The sequence below is a fragment of the Mus musculus genome, chromosome 15, assembly GCF_000001635.26.
Source record: "Mus musculus strain C57BL/6J chromosome 15, GRCm38.p6 C57BL/6J".
Classification (NCBI taxonomy): Eukaryota; Metazoa; Chordata; class Mammalia; order Rodentia; family Muridae; genus Mus; species Mus musculus.
Window position 1 is genome coordinate 37972147 of NC_000081.6, and position 26021 is coordinate 37998167.

Consider the following 26021-nt stretch of genomic DNA (forward strand, 5'->3'; position numbering starts at 1 on the left):
GAAATTACTTTTTAAATTATACAAGTAACACACAGACAGCATATGAGTATACCACTTCAGTTTGGTAAAAGTGCATTCTAGAAAACAGTAACAACAAACCTCCAAGACTCAAACCCAAGTTCTATTAAAAATGTGCCCAGACCTAAGCTGAATACCTCAGGTGCATTAATTGTTCAGCCTTAGCCTCATTTTGCAGAAGGAAACCCGTGAACAAAAGTATTAAGTAACCTGCTAATGTGCAGCTAGAAAACAGTGAGAGGAGGACTAACAGTCTCAGTATCAGAATCCCCAGCTCAAGAATCAGACCATTCATAGTTTACAGAACTTTTATCCTGGAAAGGAAAAGAACGCATTAACACTGCAGGAATGATGAATGAAAGGGCCTGAATGCAGAGCTGGCCCTTGGGTCACTGTCTTGAGAACTTCATGTTTGGAATACCCTCTTCACTGCTGTGACTAGAGCAATAAGCCTTCTGATAGATAACCCAATGTTAGTTGTGTTAACAATATGATAGAAACATGCTTTCCTCTAAAACTGCAGTAATGGAAGCTGGGTGTGTAGCCAGGAAACATTTATACAACTAGCCACCAATAAAAAACTCAGGCCGTGACTCTGAAGGTTCGCGAAGCAATGCTGCACTTTAGTCAACCCATGTCATGCACTGCCCTATAGAGAACAGATTACTGAGCTAATAATCACAATGCAAAAACACGAAGTTTCATCACATGACATAGTGCTTTCTAGAAAATACTCACGTGCAATGGCTGTTCTGCAACCACCAACATTCTATGCTCTGCATATTTCCTTACATACTCATATACATTCTGCGGAGTGACTGGTATATTTACACCATTTGGAATAAGTTCAACCTACAAAAAAATTCAGCAGTGACATTTAAAAGCAATTCTGACAAGCAGTAACAGCTCATGAGAACTTTCTATCTTACTCATTCTTGATTCTTCTTTGTCATCTCCTATAATGCTCATTTCGTGTGTGTGTGTGTGTGTGTGTGTGTGTGTGTGTGTGTGTGTGTGTGTGTGTATGCATGCACCTTGTCTCAATCTTTCTCTCTTGGTTCCCACCCCAAACTGTTCTTTTTAAAATGAGCCTAACAACCCAATTCTCTTGCAAAAGTCAGAACCTGGGTTGTTTTACCTGTCCTCCACCCTCTTCTTTACACAGGTCAATTGCAAATGCCAAATCCATTGCTGAGAAAACAGCATCAGCATCTGAACTCTGAGATGCAAGGATCAGTTGTCGTAAACTCTCATACATTACAGGGTCGAAAAAAGCAAAGTCATGCCAGTTGACCTGAGAAAATAATCATAAAGGAGTCAAAAGAAGCATCCTTTTTTGACGCAACAGTAAATTAAAATCAGTGATGACTTTACCTTTTCAGGGAGGGGAAGGAAGTGATAAGGATTGAACCCAGGAACTTGTGCACACTAAACAAGTGCTCTACTACTGAGCTATATCCCAGCCCTAATTTTATTTAACTTACAGGTACAGTGATAAAAGAATTTCCCACAAAATACATAAAACTGCTTTAAAGAGAGAAAAATTAATAAATCTTTGGCTTTGACAATTCATTTAATTTTTTAAAACAGGAATAAAAAATGTATTGCTATGAAGTGGAGACAACAGCATGCAGTAGTAGTAGTCGTAGTTTCAAAGTAATTGGGAAAGCCAGCACAATTTGTTGGATAATGATTATGTGAATAAACTGGCTCTTGACTAAATATTTCATATGCTCTTAATAGTCCCCATATGATACAGGTCCAAGTGATAAACTGGACTGCTCTGAGAAACTTGGTAACTTACAAAGGTCACACACATCACTGAGTTAAACTGAAGTCTAGCAGATCTCATGAGCCAAAGGGTCAACATATTAGCATTCAGAGCTTTGGTTTTCACTCAAATTCTATGTACAAGAACATTTTAGCTGAAACATGTCAAAACTTAAATTGTGATCGCAACAAAAAAAGAAAATATATACCTCTCATTTTAATACCCTTGTTTATGATACATTCAGTGGTTTGGTTAAAAGCAATTAATTTGGTTCTACAAATGTGATCAAATATCGTGGAATGAGAAGGTCACAGGCCCTAGTGGAAAGGCTTCTGGAATTATTTTGTTGAATGGACACGGTGCACCCATCAAATTGTGTTCTAAAAATTGTATATTTAGTGCTGCTGTCAACTTCTGTCAAAAATGATTTTCAGCAGTCAGTGTGACCGAAAACTCAACTGGTCAAAGTATCAAGAAGAACCGTTGAATGTCTAGCTATAAATAAATGGGAGATCTCTATCACCCTACCCAAGGCTCAGTGTTCACTGTGAAAGAAGTTTGTGTGCGTGTAAGTGAGTGTGTGTGTGTACAAGTCAGAGAAAGCAACACTGCAGAAACTGACTATGGAGCATAGCAAGGCTCTTAAAATACTGAACTCAGAAGAGCTGTGATTACCTGCTCAAGGCTGGACCATCAATACCCAGTCACCGACTGGAGGGGCTCACAGTGCCCACATCCCCCTAACCATTTATACAATTAATGGCTAATATGGAGGGACAGACCATTTCCTCCAGTGGTTTAACCACTGGTCAAGTGTCCATGCTCCTGTAAACAACCTTCATGATACATAAACCACCAGGTCACAAACAAAAACGAGACATGAAAACACAAGGTGATTAAAGGGAGCAGGAAAGGGATACAACAGAGTGGGGAAATGAGGTGCAATCAAAATCAGTTTACACAGGCAAAAATGTCGTAATAAGCTCATTATTGTGTATAATTAGTATGTGCTAGTAAAACCACTAAAGGGGGTAATTAATAGACTCCAGCTTTAACAATGCTATTTACAGTAGATGTCTGGTACAGCCTTCTCTTTAAAAAGACTGATAATCAATACTTTGTGTCAATTTCTTTATAATAGCTTTAGGGATTGTTCTGATACAGCTAAATTAACAGCACACATTAATCTTGCCAAGCTATCAGACTATCAACACATAAAGAAAATAAGCTGATTCTATGAGCCAGAGGAATACCAACCATGTCTGCCTTAGACTCTTGGCCCACAGTGGCACGTGTATTTTTCATGCTGAAGTGTTATTTAAGACTATCTCCATGCTCTACTGCCACCCACTTGTGACAAATTACAGTGGCATAGGCTTCTGAGCACTGGCACAAAGCTTTACAAAGTTGCCAAGAGAATTTCTCTTCAGTAGCATCGAGGTCTGTCAGGAACCAAGCATAACTCTGTTGTTACCTACTTTACTGTGCCAGCTCCCCATGTACAAAAACTTTATCTATGTCATTAAATACTTGACAATTATTTATGATTATAATGCTTTTATACAAAGTGAATGCTATACAGTATACTATCATTTATTTTGCAAAAGAAAATGCTTACAATTGTAAAAGCAGTTATATGCATCAAACTTACTTTTCTACCAAGCAACACTTTAATTACATGCCTATTCAATGTGATAGGACATAGTTCATTTTGCAACAGACATAGTCCAAGAATCCTAAAAATAAGAACAGAAATATAATTTAAATTCAAAACTAATTACACAACTAGTCCCACATACATAAACACACACACATATATATATATATATACAATATTTTGAGAAATTCTCCAAGCCTTATTTCTGCCTAATATAAAATAGTGTACATATCCAATTTAAAAGATAATAATATATTTTTAGCCAAGTGATGACACACCTTTGATTCCACAGCCCTGCGAGGCTAGCAGGAAGATCACAAACTTGAGCCCAGCCTGGCCTACACAGAAAGCTTGCGGCTAGAGGAGTAGCTCAGTAGTAGAGAGCATGATTAGCACGGACAAAGCCCTGGGTTCAATCCCCAGAACCCCATGTCCCCAGATCCAAGTAGTAAGAACAGTTAGTTTACCTGCCGATGTTTCTGAAACAATTCAGCCTTGCTTCTGTGTTTTTGCCAGGTCTCGGAGTATAAAATCCTCTCTTCCCAGGTTGGTAAAACAAGGGAGCGTTGTCATCACCATCATCTGTGTCCTCTAAATCCATATCCACTACACTTCTACTAGAGCCATGGCGCTTTCTGTTTTCCTAAGAACAAAATGATGAGGAATCAGACTCTTGAGCTCATTTTTAAAATGAAATAGTTCTCTGAAATTCGAGGTAAAAGGAAAACAGAACAGCATTCATGTTTAAATGTGTGTGCATAACAATATTAAAGGTGTACTTTAATAACTATTAAAGGTAAAGCTAAAACACACAGACCTTCTGTGCATTACATCTTTTCTCTACCTTTATTTACCTATTTGCTAATTTCTTTACTCATTTATTTTTTGCTTTCTAACTTATTTATTATTGTTTTATGTGTATGGGTGTTTTGCTTGCATGTATGTCTTTGGACATGTATTCAAGGCACAGCAGAGGCTAGAACAAGGCAGCAGATTCCCCTGAGACTAGAGATACAAACAGTTGTGAGCCATGGGGCTACTGGGAATTGAATCCTGGTTCTCTGGAAGAGGAGCAAGGTGATCTGAACTGCTGGGCCATCTTTCCACCTTCTGTATGTTAAATATTATTGTCTGTTATTCAAATAAAAACACGTTGGGACCTCAGGTCAATTGGGAGAATACTTGCCTCGAAAGCAGAAAGCTCTGGGTTATCTTCTAATGCATAAAATAGACATGAGAGCGCATGTATGCAGGAGAATCCCCTGAGTAAATTCCAGGTTAATCTGGGCTAGAGTAAAACCCTGCTTTCAAAACAAAATGAAACAAACAGAACCATTCTTTTACCTTACTGCCTCGAAGGTCGTTTTACTAGCTATAGGGTTCTTGATTGATATTTCTTTCAGCATATGAATGATGAAGTTCTACTGTCCAGGAAAAACTACTATGTGTAGTTTCTGGTAAGAAATCCATTGTTTTTCAAATCACTGTTTTCCTGCTTTGAATATTTAATTGTGCTTGGACAGTTTTAGTTCACAATGCTTGAAGTCTCCTGACCTTGAATTTGTAAATCTCCACCTTAGAAGAACTGGTCAGTCTTGACTAGTTCTTGGTATGCTGAGTAGTTTAAGAGCTTAGGGAGAGTTGTAGCTGGTACTTTGTGAGTATTAGGTGTGACACTAAGTTGTCTTAAACACTGCATTTAGGGGAGGGGGACTTTTGGTACAAAAGGAATCGCAATGGGCCGATTACACTTGAAAACTGTTGGGTATGCTGTTTCAGTGCACCCTGCATATGCACACCCGGGATACTTGGGCAGTAACTGTCTAAGCCTTTGCCATCTTTCGGATAGGACAAAACAAGGATCAGCTTGACCCTCCTGCTGAAAAGACACAGTACTAGCCATCTGTCCAGCTGACCTGCTCTTTCTAGTCTGCGCTGCTAGGCATTTGTTCAGAATGTGCACTTGGTGCTGGTTTTCAGTGGCTACAATGAAAGTGATTACAGGGTGTGTTCCTGTAACTAGCACTAGACGCTAACTTAGGAAACAAACCACATCATCCCAGTTTCCCATACTGCTGTCCTGTGACATAGTGTTTGCTTTGCAACTTCGACATCAACAGCTTCCTGGAAGAGTGGCTCCTAAGAGTCTATACTGCTTCTTTCCTCTGCTATTCAGTTCCCTGGATCTCTACCGCTCAATTCAGTCTGTTCAAACATAAAGAACAAACCAACTAAGTTTTCATTAATGCCTAGCAATCAATTTTATATTTGACTCTGTATAGTACAACTACATGTCTTTCTCTTCTGTACTATATACAACATGAATTGTATTTGCAAAGACAGCTCTTAAATCCTGGGGTGTCATGGGCAAGGGGAGGGTTTGTTGTTGTTCTAATTTTTCATTAACATATGTACTGAAAATCCCTTACCTGTACCTTTTCTGAAGAGTCTAATAATCCGAGGTCCAAAATACTGTCAGCTCCATTTTCCCTAAAAACAAATGAAATCCTTTGACAATCTAGAGAGGTGAAATGTCTAAAATTTAATGTGAAAGTACCTATTCATATTTATTACACATTTAAAAGCCAATTTAGCCCCAAACCATGGAACATGTTTATAATCCTAGTGTTTGGGAGCCTGCATTCCCCAGGAAACTCAAGGCTAGTTCTTGTGCTACACTGGCAAGGACACTGTTTCAAAAATAAAACAAACAAAAAAAAAATCAAAATACAAACAACCCTCCCCCCAAATTCCATTAGCTACACATACAATTCAAGACATGGCAAAGGCTCCCTGATATAAGATAACATACATAGTAGTCTTTATGGGATGCTAAGACTAGCACACAGCAAGCAGCGGCTCTTTAATTCTGCTATCAGGCCCAAGTGTGTATACTACTTCTACAACTGTACCTATCCTGTTCCCTATCCAAAATGATGATTGGGAAGACTCGTTACCTGGGGCTAGGGATGTTAACACTGTGCTGGTATCTAGTACAGTGGTTTGAATAAGATCAGCCTCCATAGGCTCATAATATATTTGAATGTTTTGTCATCAGGGAGTGGCACTATTTAAGAAGTCTTAGAAGGATAAGGAGGTATGACCTTGTCCAGACAGTGTGTCACTGGAAGTGAGCTTTGAGGTTTCAAAAGCTCATGCCAAGCTTAGTAGCTCTCTCCCTTTCTGCTGCCAATAGATCAGGGTACTAAACTCTCAGCTACTTTTCCAGTCTGCCACGCTCCTTTGCCACGATAATAATAAACTAAACCTTTGAAACTATACACCGGCCCCAACTAAATGCTTCCCTTTGTAAGAGTTGCCTTGACTGTGGTGTCTCTTCACAGCAATAGAACATGACCAAGACATCTAGAATGTACAAGGTTCACAGTACCATAGAAATTTTCATTTAAAGTAATCCAGGCTTTAAGCTGGTTGAAAGAGTTAGCCCAAAACAGAGGCCATCTAAGCACAGCAGATCTTCCTGATGTCACTGTGAGCAGAAGGACTATTTGATATTTTTAGATTTCATATTCAAACAAATATACTTTGCAGAAGGGAAAGAAAACACTTGTACAAAGTTTTGAGGTGGATTTGGAGCCCTAAAAGAAATGTTGTATTTAACAAAAGAAGTTAGGAGATTTCCCCAAAGTTCTTTGAGCGTACTGTAGTCTCCTGCCATGGGTACTCCCAATGGAGGAATCTGAGGTCTAACTTCCCATACACTTCTTCCAAATAAAATGTTTCCAAGCCAGAGTCTTTCAAGTCCTATCATTCATGACTCAGAGGCAGGAGGTTAGGGGTGAGAGGCTAGCTTTGTCTTGTGAACAGAACAATTCTAAATACCAAATACCTCCTATAACCTAATAAGCATAAAAAATTCAGCTATTGCACTTATGTATTTGAAGACACCACTTTAGAAATGTAAAGAAAGTACTTTGTATTTATAGAGATTTTTGTGTAGTGCCAAGGCTTAGAAGAAGGGGTGAGATCTTCTGGGACTGGAGGAGCAGATGGCTGTTAGCCTCTGTCTGGGTCTTAGGAACCGAACCTAAGGCCTCTGGGAGAGCGACAAACACTCCTAGTCATTGGACTACCTCCAGCCGTGTCATACTTGTTAGGACATAGTGAAAGCCGCTGGGTCTGGGAATAATGTAGCTGCTGTCTAGACTGAAATGTCATTTCCACCATCCACATTACCGTCCATGAGCAATAATGAGTTCCATGGCCTCGTCGACTCTCGCCCTCAGAGAATCTTCACTTGCTAGAAGGAGAAGCAGCTGAGCTGGGGATAACTCCAACAGCATGCCAGTGATTTTACTTGCAAATGCCTATAAAGGATGAGCAAATGTTACTTGATCACCTTTGCTGCTTTATCTGATGTTAAAAGCTACAATCAAAAGAACGGAAAGAAATGAAAAGCTAAAGAAACACAACTGTCTTGTGACTAGCAAGGCTTTTTATGAAACTGCAAGGTCAGACAGCTCTGACACAGGCGGCACAGGCCAGGAACTCGCGGTTTTGTTGGGGCTAGAATATTTGTATGAGCCTTTTTAAAAAAGGGGGTTTGAATTCCAAGTCAACATATATACAATTTCTATAATTTTTGTCTTCCTCAAGGAGCCACACAAAATCATTTAGTACAGAAAAAAAAGGGAGGAAGGGGGAGGGAAAAGGTACCTATTACTTAAGACTGGCTTACTGCAACAATTTTCTAAAATTTCTGTTTTACTAGTCTTTTTGGCTACAACGTATGTACATAATTCATAAACACAACTAGCATACAGGTTTCACACTGTATGACAAAAAATTGATAAAACAGTCAAATAGAAATCTTAAGCTATTTTATTACCAGTAAAGGACTGCCATTTTTTCGCAGCTACAACTTGCTAATACATCATGTCTACTTCTAAAAGTAACAATGATTTGTGCAAGTAAACATATAAGTAAGTGTAAATCACAGCAATGAACACAAAGGAATGCAAATTGGGTACAATTAAAATATATTGAACTAAGGTAGTAGATTCAAGTTGTATAGCTACTTTCAAACAACACATCACTCCTTCTAAATCCCCTATCTCTGTACAGCCATACATAGTCCTCAACCATGTAGCGGCTAAGTAGCTGATAATTAGAGAGGGAGAAAGAGCAGAAAAGAAAGCCATTTTAATTCAGAAGGGCAAAGGAATTTGCACATGCAGTTAGGAGTGGACGAGTGCCCAGCACTTACGGGCTGCATTGCTTGCACTCGGGGGTAAAGCCTCTCTCCAAGTGCCTGCCGATGAGCTGGAAGAGGGTCAGGGTCATCACTAGGATTCCCCTCAGAAGCAGGTCTGAAAGGCCTGGTGTCAATGGAGAGCTGTCTCCTGAAGTCTCTGTGAAAGGAAGAAAGGTGTATGACTCCATTATCAGCACACCTTCATCACTAGAAAACCACAATGCATACAGATGGTGACAACCATGACATCAGGATGGTATGACATTTAAATACAAAATGTTTGAGAAATACAGATTATCTAGGTTTGTCTCTAAGAATCTACATGTAAGATATAATTTAATTCTAATGGAGCAGGACCAAACTCCAAAAGACTATTTAAACAAAAATAAGTGTAACCCATTCCAACAAGAGAAAATTAAAAGTAATACAGTTTGCCACAATTAAAGACTTAATTAAAATAGTGAAGCAATAGCTGCAACAAAATGTCAAACGTTAGTAAATAAATAAAAAGGCAGAGTAATTTCAAATGTCCTGGAAAAGTTACAGACTACAGTTCCCATGCATTTGTCCAAACAACAAATCGTACATTGATTTACAAAAAGCCTTATCCAACTTGCCTAAAATGTTGGTATTCAGTAACACCTAAAATCCATCATACCTATCCCTGTCTCTTCGAGATCCTGCACGCAAGCCACTGCTCCTCCTCATTTCCCGTTCTCTCTCTCTCTCCCGGTCTCTTTCACCTCTGTTCCTCAATCTTTGCATTAAACCTAGAAGAAAAGATGAAATACAACACATTGAGAAAAGTACATGATGAAAAATGTTATATTTCAGTCAATGCTAAAAAGAGAAAAACACAAGAAAACATGGCTGCTCAAAATCCTCTGTGCTGCCAGGGCCTTTCTCTTTCTCTGGGGTGTGTGCAGTATGTCGTGTGTGTGTGTGTGTGTGTGTGTGTGTGTGTGTGTGTGTGTGTGTGTGTGTGTGTATGTGTGTATGTCTAAGTGCACGCATCACAGATGTCTATCACCATGCCTTTTGATACAGGCTCTGGGGTGTGTGCAGTATGTCCTGTGTGTGTGTGTGTGTGTGTGTGTGTGTGTGTGTGTGTGTGTGTGTGTGTGTGTGTGTGTGCGCGTGTGCGTGTGTCTAAGTGCACGCATCACAGATGTCTATCACCATGCCTTTTGATACAGGCTCTCTCACTGCAACTTGTCACTCCACAACACAGGTTATAAGCACATGTAAGCCATGCCCAGTTTTTAATTTGCTGGGGATTTGAACTAGAGTCCTCCTAATCTCACAGCAAGCACTATTACTAAACCATTTTCTTAACTCCTTGGTTTCTAAGGGTTACCGATGGTTGCACATGGCACAGTACACTTCACTTTAATATTTGTGAACCACACTTCCCCTGTCATGCCAAAGCTTTGAAATAGTATGCAACAACTAGAGCTAGATCGATGTCCTTGTATTTGGTTGCGAGCCTAGCCTTTACTGGCTGAGCCCTCTCCAGCCCTTGATTTCATTATAAACTGTGCTGAGATTTCTTAAACAATTGAAGCCACTGAATTCCTTTTCTTTTTTTCTTTTTTTCTGTTTGTTTTTTTGGATTTTTCAAGACAGGGTTTCTCTGCATAGCCCTGGCTGCCCTGGTACTCACTTTGTAGACCAGGCTGGCCTCGAACTCAGAAATCCTCTTGCCTCTGCCTCCCGAGTACTGGGATTAAAGGCACGCACCACCATGCCCGGCCTGAATTCCTTTTCTAAGTTTTTGCCTTTGAGCACTATAGACCACCAGAATATTAACCATTATTATTTTTAAATTCCAACAGTCACTCCCAACTACGGTTGCTTTCTTTCCTTTTTAACTGTTGTACCCTAACAAATGGCATACATGTGCCACGGCACATGTATGGAGGTCAGACGACAACCCAGAGAGTTGGTTCTCTCCTCCCATCATGTGGCCCCTACCCTAGGGCTCAAACTCAGGGAATCAGGCTTGGCAGCAAGATCTATCTCAGCTGTCCTGGAGTATGGCTTCTTAATGGTGTTTGAAAAGGTTATTTCTAAAATGTTAAGACTGTCAAAATCTCTTTGCTCAGATCTGTTAATCTTCTTTTACAGTAAGTTAAATGGTAAAAGTGCTGATCAAAGGCTGGAGAACACTTGTTCACCCCCTTCTGTTTCTGAAACTCATGCAGTCTTCATGGCGACGGATCACATATACACAATGAGATGGATGTAGCCTAAGCAACTTCTATAAACTTCCTCTGACCTAGTACTACAGTCTCTTATAAAGCTGGCAATCTTCTGACTATACTTGGCGTGTATCACCAATTATCTATAGCTTGCCATGTCCTCACAGCTATAAATATATTCATTGAAAAGCAGGGAAGAGTCCTAACCCACAAGTGGGGAGTTCGTTTTTGCTGTTGTTGTTTTCGGTTTTTTGTTTTTGTTTGTTCATTTTTTTCGAGACAGGGTTTCTCTGTGTAGCCTTGGCTGTCCTGGAACTCACTTTGGAGACCAGGCTGGCCTCGAACTCAGAAATCGGCCTGCCTCTGCCTCCCAAATGCTGGGATTAAAGGCGTGCGCCACTAAGCCCAGCGGGGAATTCATAATGAAGCTACAACTCCAAGATTTTAATTAAGTAAAGCCCTATTTTTAAACAAGAAGACAAAACAAAAACAATAAACAACAAAAACAAAACCCTACTGAAATTAAAATAAGCACAGTGACATAGCTGGTTACATGTCTCAAGCTCTTTACCTCACTGGCATCATAGCATGGTTGTGAATCAATGTCAAAACAGCCTGCCAGAGAGTTCTGTTCTCTCATTAAATAACTATCAATTAATAAAATTAGTCAATTAAAGACTCCAACTCCCTCACTGGATTTTTATGGTAACACTTAAAATCTTAAAACCTGTCACCCTCCAAATAACTAACAATTGAGGTATCCAAGAACATGTTGTACTAAAAAAACAAATTGTCCAATTGTTAATTCAAGCAGTTTGGTCAAGAATAAATCATAATCTAAAATAATATCAAATTTATAGAGACATAGAATCATGATTACCATTGCTGTGACAAACAAGAGAAATAATTATGCTGCTTAGAATCTGTAGAGTACTTACTTGTATGAGTACCTTTGTTGGCATTTTGGATACAATCTAGATTTGGCAATTTTTCATTTGATAAAAACGCTTGTGCAATGGCTGTATAGAAACTTCTTGCTACACCACTGCCCTCTCCTGGTTCATCCTTAAAGGTGACTTTGACTCTGTGCACAGCCATTGGCGTGGTAGCACATCTTCGGCCAAAATGGTTGTTAAGCTGTCTCATAGTCTGCTGAATGAGAAGATCCCGATCGCGATCGACCTATTACAACACACAAGTAGTTAACCAGGGCTAGAAACCACGGGGTTTCTGTTAAGCCTAAAACAGAATCTCACCTTTGTAGCACACTGTAAGCCTAAAACAGAATCTCACCTTTGTAGCACACTGTAAGAAATCTGAGGTCTCAGAGGCTTTTATACTCCAAAGCAAAGAAGAATGTCCTATATTCAAGCAGACTAACAGAATTTAACTCAATGTGCACACCCTCCCTCCCTCCCTCCTTTCACATCTTGGTATGTAATTCTGGCTAGCGTAAAATTTATTCCATAGCCCAGAAGGGTCTCAAACTAACGAACCTCCTATACCACTATTACCTCCACATACTCTCCAGGGACAGAAAGTTTAAGTGTGAAAAATTGCATACTCAAGAAAATACCTGCCAATTCCATCACACACAGAGACACTCAATCACTGAATGCACATCGCCTAAACACTGATAAACAATTTCTAACATTTGAGGGGTTAGCAAAGTGGCTCGGCAGCTACAGGCAAGAACGATGAAGCACTCTAACTTGGATATGGTCTACAGACAAAGAAACTACAAATTAATCTTAAGCCGTAAGCTATTATCAATATCATTTTAAACCAGATGTGGTAGATCATGCTTTTATAATCTCAAAACTTGTTAAATTGAATCAGGAAAATTGCCAGAAGTTTAAAGCCAGCCTGAGCTACATAGTTGAGTTCTAAACCAGACTAGGTAGGTAATAGAGTGAATCCTGTCTCAAAACAAAAAACGACAACAAAAAAAAGTTTTATTGGTGATAGTAATGTTGTAAGATGCGGAGTAAAAGCACCAATGGTAAAAAAAAAAAAAAAAAAAAAAAGCACCAATGGTGAGAAGCTGTGTATTCCCCCTAGAAGAAAGGAATTTTCTTTCCATTCAAATTTAATGTCTCAGTATAAATTCACAGTAATTTCTTAAAAGGCCTAGAAACACGATCAACTTAGTAGAATATCTAACCTCAAGTCAGAGCCCCTTTTTAACCTTATAATACAATTTCTTAAAGAAATAGTTTAAGACCCGTGGCAAGAAATGCACATGACATACATTGGAAAGTAACAAGGAAGGCTATTATGGATAATATTGAGGCAATAAAAAGGACAAAAGGTCAACCAGACGAACTAACCATCAATAAGAATACTCTGAGTGGAATTCAGTACATCAGAAGTTTTACAGTTCCTGTTTATGTAATGAAGTGTGTGCATGTGTGTGTGCGCGTGTGTACACATGATCATGTGTCTGTGCATACATGTGTGCAGGTTGTTTGCTCATGCAAATGTGTGAAGGATCAGAGGTTGACATTGGGTACCTTCCTTTATTATATTCTACCATATTTTTGTGAGATGGGGCTCTCTCACTATTTCAGCAAGGCTGGCTAACCAAGGAGCAAGAATCCTGTCTGTATCTCCCCACCATGCCACCGCACTTGGCGTCTTATGTGGGTGCTGAGATCTGAACTCAGGTCCTTAAGCACATCACCAACTGAATCATTTCCAACCAAAAACTCTCTTTTAAAAAAAATTACTGCTCTAAATTCTGTAATTATAATTTCTTTAAAATTTTAATTATAAACATGTATCTATCCCTAAGCAATATTTATTATTATTCTGAATGTTTAAGTGTGGCATGGCATACTAGAGATAGAGAAAATCTAAATACCTTTACCTCTAGTGATAAATCTCTTGATTGCTGGTTTCTCAGTTTTTCCATCTCTCTACGGAACTTTGATTCTTTTACCTCAAAACCACCCAATTCAGTTAAAATCTTTAAAAACAAAAACAAAACAAGAAAAAAGAAGCAAAACAATTATTCAATAAAACTTGTTCTTAGCATGCAGAATACAATTAAAGTGCACAAAGTACACACCGATCCAGGCTCTGCACCAACATCTTCCATGAATACTCTGCCGAACAGTTCTAAAGACAGGCGCCAGCGTCCCAGCAGCATGTCATGGGAGATAACCATGCCCATGAAACTGCACTGAGGCCTGGGAAAAATTGAAATAAAGAGAGAAGAAAGCAATTAATCAACTCCTTAAAATCAAACTTTTTGATAGTACCTTTCCTGGTTTTTTAATATTTTGCTCTCTTAAGTATTTCAAACCAACCGGGCGTGGTGGCGCACACCTTTAATCCCAGCACTCAGGAGACAGAGACAGACGGATTTCTGGGTTCAAGGCCAGCCTGGTCTACAAAGTGAGTTCCAGGACAGAGAAACCCTGTCAGAAAAGAAAAAGGAAAGAGAAGAGAAGAGAAGAGAAGAGAAGAGAAGAGAAGAGAAGAGAAGAGAAGAGAAGAGAAGACAAGACATTTCAACCCATGTCTTATTTAATGAAAGAAGCTTGCTATGCTGATCGCTCCTGTGTGTATGACTGATGGTGCCATCCACATCCACAGCATCAGGAGGCCTTGGAGCTTCAACTCCCACTGTATTTCACTTCCTCTCCTCAGGTCAATGTCTCTTGGATCCCCTCTAGAATTTGTTATCTACATCAGTGGTACTGAATTAAAGTGTAACATAAATAAAATTTATTAATGGCCTCACGACAACAATATTTCCTAGTAATTTTTATCAATCAGTACTGTTTCTCCACTGCACAGACTTGAATCACATTTTCCTATCTTCTGTTCCTCCACTGATATAGTCCAACTTCCTTTGACATCATTTCCTTTCTATGCCTAAAGCTAATTTGCAAACCCAACACCATTCTTCCTCACCAGGTGGAACCACTTCAGATTTTAACTGGTATTTCTACCTCTAATTCTTTTCTCCAATCTGTGTCTATATATTTTGACCAGCTCCTCACATATGTCTAAGTCTAGGCTATTTTAGTATAGAAATTACCCCATGCCCTTTATGGTTGGTAGACATTGCTTATTCATTTACTAGTTAACATCTTCTAAGCATACCTTATTTCATTTACAAGTAAGCAAAAACACATTGTCTTATACTTCTAGCCAAAAACTAGGAGTAAACAAGAGCCAACATCTGGTGATTAAGCATCAGTATATACCTGTAACTTCTTATTTAATAAATAAAAACCTACAATGGCCAAGATACCATTTGTGAACCCTAATTAAGTAAGCCACAAATCCTGAAAATTCCATTCTTTCCAGTATTTACAGGTTAGCTGAACTGCTGATAACGTCTAAATTAATAGTTTTAAATCATTATTAAACATTAAGAAAAACAGCACCTTAAAATACATAAAAGAAAAAGAACAATTTTTAATTGTTAAAGTCCAGAAAACTCATTAATATTTAACTATCTGATATTAAATTAGGAATCACAGAAGAGTACAATAAATTATAATATCAATATACAAATTTACAAATTATGAAATCTCTAAATAAAAATGATCGTAAAAGTATAATAAGAGTACCAAGAGGGCTGGAGAGATGGCTCAGTGGTTAAGAGCACTGACTGCTCTTCCAGAGGTCCTGAGTTCAAATCTCAGCAACCACATGGTGGCTCACAACCATCCATAGTAAGATCTGACATCCTCTTATGGTGTGTCTGAAGAGAGCTATAGTGTACTTACATAATAAATAGAGCAGAGCAGAGCAGAGCAGAGCAGAGAGCAGAGGGAGCAGAGCAGAGCAGAGCAGAGCAGAGAGCAGAGCAGAGCAGAGCAGAGCAGAGAGCAGAGAGAGCAGAGCAAAGCAGAGCAGAGCAGAGAGCAGAGCAGAGCAGAGAGCAGAGGGAGCAGAGCAGAGCAGAGAGCAGAGCAGAGCAGAGCAGAGCAGAGCAGAGAGCAGAGGGAGCAGAGCAGAGCAGAGCAGAGCAGAGCAGAGAGCAGAGCAGAGCAGAGCAGAGAGCAGAGAGCAGAGCAGAGCAGAGCAGAGCAGAGCAGAGCAGAGCAGAGAGCAGAGAGCAGAGAGCAGAGAGCAGAGAGCAGAGCAGAGCAGAGCAGAGAGCAGAGGGCAGGGGGGGACAGATCACATTTGAAAAAGAAAAAGAGCCCCAAGAGTATTGCTCCATGTAGGAGTACCTGAAAGATGTAAGGGGGGGCCCTTCACTTTCCGTGAGTCCTATCTCTGCTAGTAAACTGCTTTTCAACTGGGCAGCAACATCAGGAGCGGATGGACCTGGCTTTGAACTGTCAGCTTCTTCGGCCAGCAGGCTCTGTTCTTCCCCTTCTTTCTTCTGCCGGTTTTGCATGTTCATTACATTTTTTAGATTGGCAGCATAAGACATTTTAGTTGGAAGAACCTATACAGTATTAGGTTTGAATAAAAAGTTATATATTAAGGGGAGAAAAAAGATTTTCAACTTCACAGCGATCCACAGGAACCCCAGGTAGTTAACAGTGCTCCCTTTCCAGAGCTTTCCCCAATCAAAGTGCAATCTGCGCTTGGGGACCTGAAGACCATACTCCAGTGTGAACGCCAGAAGCGCCTCAGAATATCTCAAAGCAAGTATTTATAATACTATCTCTGGTGCTTCAGGTCCTACATATTCTCAATAATTTTAATACAAGATTCTCCTTAACCAATTAATTACAAATGTCTATTCAGCTGTATTTCTCTTATGCAGCCTTTAAATGCAATATTGTTTTCCCCCCCAGAAAAATAACATGACTTTCCAAAATCTAAATCTCTCGTATAACTAGCTATGATAACTGAAATTCCCACTTGAAACTCATAATCTCGTCAAGCTTTATTTCTTAGTGTTTTCTTGGTTATAAAGCATGAGGCAGTACCCCAGAGACAGAATGAATTATTTAGGTGTGTGTCATTGTTAACGCTGCCTCTTTTAAGTAATTTTATTCTTCATTCAAGTAACAGCACATCAAGGGAAAAAACTTGAAGCTAAAATTACAAATGTCTGTATAGAAGTATTCTTATTTAGAAACCTAAATTTTAAGCAGCATGTATTAGTAACCCTCTGATGTGTGAAATGAGTTGACACTAAAAACCAGTAAAAGTAACAGCTCCAGTCTGCTGAAAGAAAGGGGCTTCTGACACTTCTACTGCGGGGTACATACTCTGCACTTAATACATCTCCTCATATCTGGATGCGAGGAAAACTGCTAATTAAGAAATATATTATAAACTTTGACTATCTTACCTCGAGACAATTTCTGTCCATTGTAACCTCTACTATGCATTTCCCACTTCCGGCAGATGAGGAATAAAGACCCTGACTTGGGCGACCAAAAAGATCTTCCTTTCTAGCATTTGGCTGGAATTTTAACAAGACACATTACAGTTAGATTGAACATTTCAAAATCAACTATGAAAGAGCATTAGATCTGTTTAGTTCACCTGCAACAAATGTGGCTGATCAGCCAAGGGTATGGCTTCAGCCAAAGGCACTTCAAATGGATTTGGAGGTATACATCCAAGGAATGTCATAGAGTCTGAACGTCGGAAAAATGGATGGTTTTGGCCAGTTTCTGCAGGAAGAGAGTCGTCATCCTTATCATTCAAAGTAGCACCTAAACATTAAAAAAAAAAAGTAATTAGAAAGGGTAGAAATGTTAACCTCTTCAATCTAAAATGCTTGGAATCTCTATTAAATATTAATATACTAGAAAGCAAGTTAAGGGCTGGAGAGGAAATTCTGTGATAGAGCTCTTGCACAGCATGTACAAAACCCTGGGCCTGTGTTTGACCCCTGCAGTGCATGCATACACACACACACACAAGCACTCATGCACACAAACACGCATGAATGCATGAGTTAGTAATCCAAACTTTTGGCATTTTGTAGGGTTTGTTTTGGAAACAGGGTCTCACTGTGTGACGTCCTTGGCTGTCCTAGAACTCTCCATGAAGACCAGGGTGACCTGCCTCTGCGTACCTCAATGCTGAGATTACAGGCCAGGGACACCACACCTAGCTTTTGGTGGTTTTGGTTTTTTGTTTTTTTTTAAGTGACAATACAAAATAATTGAATGCATTATTTCATTATTTATCGTATAATAATAAAAATGAAAGAATAAATGCTGTAACCAATACTGGTCCATTCAATTTGAATAGTTTCCTTACATCCTCTCTTTAGATAGAGAGAATGAAGTCATAGATAGAATGAAGCCAAAAATAGCAGTTTCCTCAGCATAGTTCAGGACTCAACCTGATAGCACCAAAAGCTGAAGGCTGACTATTTGCTTCCCATGCTGAATGAACAAGGAGCTGTCTCAACAATGTATTTATCCAGCCAACAGTAACAGAAACACTAGCACACCAGCAACAGCTCTCCTTAATGGAACAAAACTTTGGCAGGCAGTGCTTACTAAGTTGTAGAAAGTAAATTTTGGCTAGATTTTCAAAAAAGGAAAAAAGCCAAACCCACCATCACAAACAACATCATCATCAATAACAACAAAAACCCAAACTAGTGGTCTTTTCCCTAAACTAATAAAAGTACTTGCTGGGAATAATGAACAGGAAGCTGGGCTATTTAATCCCATTTTAAATCTTTAACTGTCAATTAAAATAATGAAAAACTACAGGTTGTCTCTACAACAGCGATTCTCAACCTTCCTAATGCTATAACCCTTTAATACAGTTCCTCATGTTGCAATGATAGCCAACCATAAAATGATTTTCATTGCTTCATCATAACTGTAATTCTGCTACTGCTATGAACCATAAAGTAAATTATCTGTGTTTTTTGATGGTCTTGGGAGGCCCCGTGACGGAGTCATTTAACAAGGTCCCACTCCACAGGATCAGCTGCCCTTACAAGACTCTCTCATTTTATGGCATTAAAACTTTTCTCTTAGTTTGCATGTTCAAGCATAATTTACATTTTCTTAACTAAATCTATTTTGCATCAATATTAACAAAGGCTTTCATAAGACTTAAAAGTAATGGTAAATGTAAACACGAAATCAAAAACGTGAAGTAAAAAAAAGATGTATGGATATTGGAAAATTCAGAGCATTAACTCAGTCTTAATTATGAAATGTATAATGCAAAGATGTATAAGAAAAGTGACAGAAAAGGTTAAGAGATTCAACACAGAGAAGAAAAGAGAAATTCCCACCCCAACAGAAAATAATGTAGTTAAAAAGCCTGGAGGAAATACTGAGGCAGCCATTTCTTAAAGAAGAGTGGGAGACGCTCTGGGCACTAACTTTGACTGGTGTCATCATCATTTTCATGTTCTGAATCTTCATTATCAATACCCAGTTCCAGAAGTTCTCGTGTCCTTAAAAAGAACAATGAGTGAGTCATTTAAATTAACACTTATGTGGTATGAAAAAGAACACAGGTGAGAGGAACACTGGAGATGTCACTGGGTATCTAACTTGAGTGTGTGTGCTTGTGGAAGTGTGTCACAGCTTGTCCATGGAAGCCAGAGGACAATCTGCAGGAACTGAATTTAATTGAACTCAGGTGGTTAGGCAAGCGCCATCAGACATCTCATCTGGAACCAAACACTGCTGTATAGTTTCAGAAAAGGGGAAATAGTAAAGTGGTCTGCTTAATGCATTACAATAACAAAAAGCACTTAACAAAACCTCCCCATCCGAAAAGAAATACTGAGTGTCCACACAAACTCCCCCCCTCCTCAATACAACAATACTTAAACACAAATGTCTCAACTAATAGGTTTAATTAGATTTTGGTTTCTCCTTTTAAGTGAGCAGTTGCTAGAGGATAAGCCCACTTTTCGACATGAACAATCTTTGTTCTCTTTTGCAGTGCTCATCTCCTTATCCAAACTGTGACCATTTACTCAGATACCACACAGGAGTTCTCAAACAAAACCCCAAAATATGGATATACCTTTTGCGTTCCAGTTGAGGAGTGTCTAATGTTGTCTGCTGATTCATTGCTTTAATCCAGTATATAAGGGCTTGGAAAACATATGCCACATGTTTCAATGAGCACACATCCAATACTGGAAGAACATCAGAATGCTCATCATTATGAGATCTCATTAAAGACAGAGCATAATTGAGAAAGTCTCCTCGAGCAGACATCATTCCCTGGCGGGCGCTCAGCAATGTAGCACGTCTATAGGAGCAAAAACAAATGAAAATATTTATAAAAACCACAAGTATGAAATTTCATAAATATGTAAAATTTAGAATTGATGACTGGACTGGAGTGACCTTAACTGATGCTCATCAGTTAAGAGCACTTGATATTCTTGCAGAGGACCCAGGTGAGTTCCCAGCACATAACGTGGTGGCAGTCAACCACCCCATAGCTCCATTTCCATGGGGATCAGACACCCTTTATGGCCTCCTTGGATACTGCGTGTACAAAGCACTCAAACATGAAAATAAGTAAGTCTTAAAAAGAGAAAACAGAACATTTATAAATGATCTTTAAAAATAACACTGATTATGACTGAAAGACCTACATTCAGGGTGTCTGCTGCCAGTCTTAATAGGTCTGAATCTGCATTTCTAACAAGTTGTCAGTTAAGGCCAATGAGAGAGTTCTAGGAACCATTCTGAGAAGCACTACCATGCTGCCTAGTAGTATTCTGTGTCAACCTGATACACGCTAGACTCAGCTAAGAAGGAACCATCTAAATGGCTCCATCAGATTGCCTTTGATTAAGTCCTCCTTATGATTGATGTGGGGGATCTAGCACACTGCACATAGGTGCTGTAAGAAAGCAGGCTGAGTAAGTCCTAAAGAAGCCAATAGTAAGGAGCTTCCTCTAACAGTTCCTGCCTCCTGGTTCGAGTCTGAGTTCCTACCCTAACTCCCCTGGATGACTGACTACAAGCTGTAAGGGCTTGGAAAATAAGCTCTTTCCGCCCTAAGTTACAGTGATAGAAAAGGGACCTAAGACAATACATCAAAATCACATCGAATGACAGGCATGATGACTCATCCCAGTGCTTTGGAAATGGGAGGCTGAAAGATGAGAGTGGAGCAGACCTGGGCTATGTAACCAAATTTGATGTCAGGTTACTACACGGCAAAATAGCTTAAAATTATCAGATAGACAGACAGACAGATGGATGGATGGAAGTTACCAAAACCCACAAGCAGCAAAGAAAAGTGCTAAGAGTTCTGGACTAATAAAGAAGAGGGAAGACCAAAGGGTGGATACTGCATTCCTCCTTAAAATAGGGAACAAAATACCCATGAAAGGAGTTACAGAGACAAAGTTTGGAGCTGAGACGAAAGGATGGACTATCCAGAGACTACCCCACCCAGGGATCCATCCCATAATCAGTCACCAAACCCCGACACTAGTGCATATGCCAGAAAGATTTTGCTGAAGGGACCCTGTTATAGCTGTCTTGTATGAGGCTATGCCAGTGCCTGGCAAACACAGAAGTGGATGCTCACAGTCATCTATAGGATGGGTCACACGGCCCCCAATGGAGAAGCTAGAGAAAGTACCCAAGGAGCTGAAGGGGTCTGCAACCCTATAGGTGGAACAATAATATGAACTAGCCAGTACCCCCAGAGGCTCATGTCTCTAGCTGCATATGTAATAGAAGATGGTCTAGTCGGCCATCATTGGAAAGAGAGGCCCCTTGGTCTTGCAAACTTTATATGCCCCAGTACAGGGGAACACCAGGGCCAAGAAGTGGGAGTGGGTGGGTAGGGGAGCAGGGCGGAGGGAGGGTATAAGGAACTTTCGGGATAGCATTTGAAATGTATATAAAGAAAATATCTAATAAAAAATAAATTAATTAAAAGAGTTCTGGACTTTTACTAAAATTAGAAATGTTTGTACTTCTCAAAGGACATCAACAAGTAAGTGAAGATAGCGGGTGAAGGGGCGGGTGAAGAGGCAGGTCAGAGGTGAAAAGCATGAGCTGCTCTTCCACAGGAGCCAAGTTCCAGTCCTAGACCCCAAGTAAGGCAGCACACAGCTGCCATCAACTCTAGCACCAAAGGATCCAATGCTCTCTTTTTTGGTTTCTACAGTGACATTCATTCACACATATACACAGTTTTTCAAAAAGTAAAAAGAAAAAGAAGATAGCTTAAGAAAAATGAGGGATAATAATCTTTTTTAAAAATTTGATAAGAAACTCTGCTAGGATATTATTGTGCACTGTGTAAAGATTATATTATTCAAATGAGATAGAGACTGGATCTTGGTATTGTTAAGCACTGCCTGCCTTAGCTTTGTTAACAATGTTCTCTGTCACTTTCTGATTGGTTAAAATAAAACGCCTATGGATTTTTCTATTTCTAACTAAGCCATGTGGCAGAACTTAGATTAGTATCAACAGGATAACTGAGGTAGTGGGAATCAATGCCTACCTTTAAGACCAAAAGCTTATAAATAAATATAGTCTCCATGTCATTATTTGGAAACTATGGCAGGCATGAAAAGGCACGTGGTTATAGAATTCTTATCCAAAAATATTAAAGAACTTATATAACAAAATAAAAACTTTTTTAAAAAGAAAGCAAATTTACAGTTGCATGAAGAAGCTAAGCAGACATAACTGCTAATCGTGATAAAATGTTCCAACATTACTACAGCAAATCAAAACCACAGTGAACTCAGATCTGTAATTTGAGGTGCCCCCACCCCTCAGGTAGGAGGACAGTTCAATGTTGTATTACACCAACTAGGATGCCTACAATAAAAAAGATAGAGAAACTGATACACACTTGTGTAAGATCTTTGCCTATACCCTAGCACAGCCAAGGTGGCTACAGAAGATCAGAAGGTCACCTGCTACAAAATGAGTTTTAGGCCAGAAAGGAGGGTGGAATGGAAGAAGAAAATATAGAGAAATTAAAGCTCTCCCCAATACTACTATTCAGAGTATTTTCCTAAAAGGAAAATAGTCTGGCAGCATCTCAAACTGTTAAACACATACCATTTATCATGTGACCTAGCAAACTGACAAGTAGTTAATGACACCAAAAGTTTATGGCCACACAAAACCTTTATGAAAATGTACAACATCATGCACAATATGAAACATTTCAAGTGTCAATTGGTGAATGGTTAATATTTTAAAAACATATAATACAGTGAGTTAAGAGTATTTTTAAAGCGTAATTGACACATGCCACACATAAGTGAATCCAAAAAACCATCATGTTAAATGACAGAAGGCAGTCCTAAAAGACAATGATTCTATTGACGTGTGTTCAAAATCTACAGGTAGAAAATAGGGCAGGAATAGCCATTAAGATGTGTAAGATTTCCTAAAGAGATGATGAATATATTTCCAATTCTAATTAGACAATTAACCACATTCCTTAAAAAGGAGTAAATATACGTGATTATAATGAGGTATGGAGGGAGAGACACAACACTGACTCCAATCAAGATCCCACATCAGGATTCTGTGTTTTAGTTTTTTAAGAGTATTTTATGTATGAGGGTTTTGCCTGCATGTAAGAAAGTGTGCCATGTGGGTTCACTGCCAGTGGAGGCCAGAAGAGGGTATTTGATCTCCTGGAACTGAAGGTAAAGATCGTTGTAAGCTGCCACATGTGTGCTAGGAATTGAACCCAGGTCCTCTGCAAGAGAAGTGTTATTAAGCACTGAGCTATTGCTCCAGCCATGGTATCCTGGGTTCTTTTACAGCAACTGATTAAGTCTAAGAAAGACAAGAACCTCTGTCCTTTGTGCAGCAGGACTTCTAGAAGAACTGCTATTCCCAATCTCCCAAGGAAGGTGTCTCTACCACCCAGCCCACTAAATTTGTTTCCAGTCCCTAAATGTTCAGAAGTATATTAATTCCATTCCTAGATTTTCTTATTTTCCGGTAAGTTGTTTAGAAGCAAGTATTAAACACAATCTTGTCATACCCTACCCTGTCTCAACAATTATTAGTATTTCAATTTTTTTTCTTTTCATCTTATCCTCTCTTGCTGTCCTCCAGACCTGTGTCTTCTAACACTTCTTTATCTGCCAGGAACAGTAAGACCCAAAGCCCCAGACTCTGCTGCAGACAGACCCTCACTCTCACTGGATCGTACAGTTAGTTATTCCTCTGACTGCAATGCCGGGCCAATTCCTAGTCCTGAGAGACGGTCTGTGTAACTGAACACAGAGCATATACAAATACATAAATGCATTTTATGATTAAACAAGATAGTGCCTGTGCACACATGTGTGGTGCCGACCTAAAAGTGATAGCACACTTGACCCTTGCATTCCTGTCCAGCCTTAGTCAAAACCAAGTCTTTCAGAGAACATGTGCCTGCTGTATGAAGGGAGGCAGAGGAGGAGCAGGACACAAAGCTGACAACAGTTTTCAGTATAGATTCCTAGGATGACATAGACTAGTTTGCTTCAACTGCCTACCAAGTAAGATGAGACAGTTACCTTCTTCTTTGCCATTAAGATGAGGTCAGATGTACAGCAATTAAAAACCTCTAGCCTAGGCTTTAGGGGCTTTCTGTTCCTATACATGAATGCATATGGAGGACTGCATACCGTCTGCCTTCAAGCGTTCTTAGACTGGCCTCTTCCCGTGCAGTCATCCTCTCTCTTCGAGCTGAATTCTGAGAGGCATGAAGGGGATGATTTGGGTGTCCTGGGTCACCAGCAGATGCTAGTGCAGAACCATAACGTAATTGAGCTTCAGTAGAATCCATAACACTGACCATCCAGTTCCACGTAGGAATAAGCTTTTCTTCTACATAGTTCTATGAAGATCAAACTAAAATAGTCAAAACTATCCAAACAGAGCTAATTTTGATATAGTACTAGTATGTCAATACTTAAGCATTTGCAATATCCATTTATATTGAAATTCTCCTAATTGATAGGCAAAACAATAAATAACTTTTCAGTAGATCATACCTGTAAGTTGACTGCATCTTGGTAAGTCAATTTCACAGCTGCTGGAATCTGAGAGTATACTAGGTGATTATACTTAGGGATAAGGCCCATCAAGTCCGAGATTTGTCTGATGACAATGCTGTAAGCCCTGGCTAAACTGCTTGCAGATGTTAAGTAGCTGCTGGCATTGCTAGCTTCCAAAGCAGCTGCTGCCGCTGCAGCACTTGTACTGATGGTGCCGCTCCGGCGTAAATTTGAAGGATCAATATAAATCAAACCTGCAGAACTTGCTATAAGGAGAAAGGACAATTACCATGAGCTTATATAGTTGCTAACTGCTAGTGACATTATATAGGCTTATACAAATCTAAATGGTCAACTAATAATATGTACATGAGCAAAAAAGTATACCTCTCCTATATAAGTTTGGGGGAAGAGAGTGTTAAGGTGGACAAGAAGTTAATACATTATCATCCAGGAATAATTCTGTACTTCATAACCACTACAAAAGCAAGCATCTGGCAATGTGTGCAGACACTTTTAGCTGTTACAAGGAGAGTCGTGAAGAACACAGGGCTGGGAATACTACTGATGTCTACCAGATAAAGGCAATGGGTGTAAGCAACACCTGACAAAAGACCTCAAAGATAAGAATCACCCAGCCCAAAGCAACAGTGCAGAGAGTAAGAAGTCTTGATATAGTAAGGTTTATGTACTTCTTATATTTGATACTCAACAAAAGGCATGTTTATAAAACGTTGCTGTCTAGATAAACATGTTGGAACACTCCTAGAAATGACACGAGTTTCCAGACTTGCCTGCTGGCGTAGATGTGCTGGACGGAGCTGTGCTTGCTGCTCGCTGATGCTGCGGATTTCGGACAGCCCACTGCATGGAGCGAGGAGCCTGGGCAGCACCATTTGCATGGGAGCTATTCGTTGTCCTTTCTAGTGGCTCATCGAGCATAAAGGTCTCCTGCTCTATGTCATCACTCTGACTGCTACTGCTGTCAGAGTCACTTGAGTCATTTGACTGAGAGTCATCTTCAGAAAAAAAGGCAGGAACACTGCTCGCTCCTAAAGTTTTAATTTTTAAAACCAAAAACACTGTAAATTCATTGATAATTAACTTTACAATGTGCCTCTCAAAATATTATGTTCAACTGTGACAGGTAATATATAATACTGTGAAGCCATCATAAAAATATTTCAATTAGAAAAGAACTCTTTGAAATAAACTTTAAAACTAATCCATTACTAAAACAA

At 39.4% G+C, this 26021-nt stretch overlaps 1 protein-coding gene and 1 long non-coding RNA gene across 11 annotated transcripts in view; one reads left to right on the top strand and one right to left on the bottom strand.

Annotated features, from left to right (window-relative positions):
• The window catches only part of Gm49085, a 51643-nt gene that overhangs the window by 10989 nt on the left and 14633 nt on the right, over nt 1–26021 (top strand). The gene's annotated exons all lie outside the window — the stretch shown is intronic.
• The window catches only part of Ubr5 (ubiquitin protein ligase E3 component n-recognin 5), a 111535-nt gene that overhangs the window by 4819 nt on the left and 80695 nt on the right, over nt 1–26021 (bottom strand). For 3 of the 10 annotated variants that reach the window (XM_006520182.4, XM_006520179.4, XM_030248763.1), the window contains 19 exons: nt 25575–25832; nt 24778–25046; nt 24409–24620; nt 19806–20036; nt 19151–19224; nt 17334–17506; nt 17137–17250; nt 16058–16278; nt 13933–14053; nt 13726–13830; nt 11801–12044; nt 9320–9431; nt 8674–8818; nt 7644–7774; nt 5876–5936; nt 3914–4089; nt 3441–3525; nt 1157–1312; nt 757–870 (listed from right to left, as the gene is read on the bottom strand). In XM_006520182.4, the coding sequence (XP_006520245.1) occupies nt 757–870; nt 1157–1312; nt 3441–3525; nt 3914–4089; nt 5876–5936; nt 7644–7774; nt 8674–8818; nt 9320–9431; nt 11801–12044; nt 13726–13830; nt 13933–14053; nt 16058–16278; nt 17137–17250; nt 17334–17506; nt 19151–19224; nt 19806–20036; nt 24409–24620; nt 24778–25046; nt 25575–25832 (3002 nt within the window). Of the gene's footprint in view, nt 1–756; nt 871–1156; nt 1313–3440; nt 3526–3913; nt 4090–5875; nt 5937–7643; nt 7775–8673; nt 8819–9319; nt 9432–11800; nt 12045–13725; nt 13831–13932; nt 14054–16057; nt 16279–17136; nt 17251–17333; nt 17507–19150; nt 19225–19805; nt 20037–24408; nt 24621–24777; nt 25047–25574; nt 25833–26021 lie in introns of those variants that run through there. The other 7 variants (NM_001112721.2, NM_001081359.3, XM_006520180.4 and 4 more) reach the window with 6 other exon arrangements.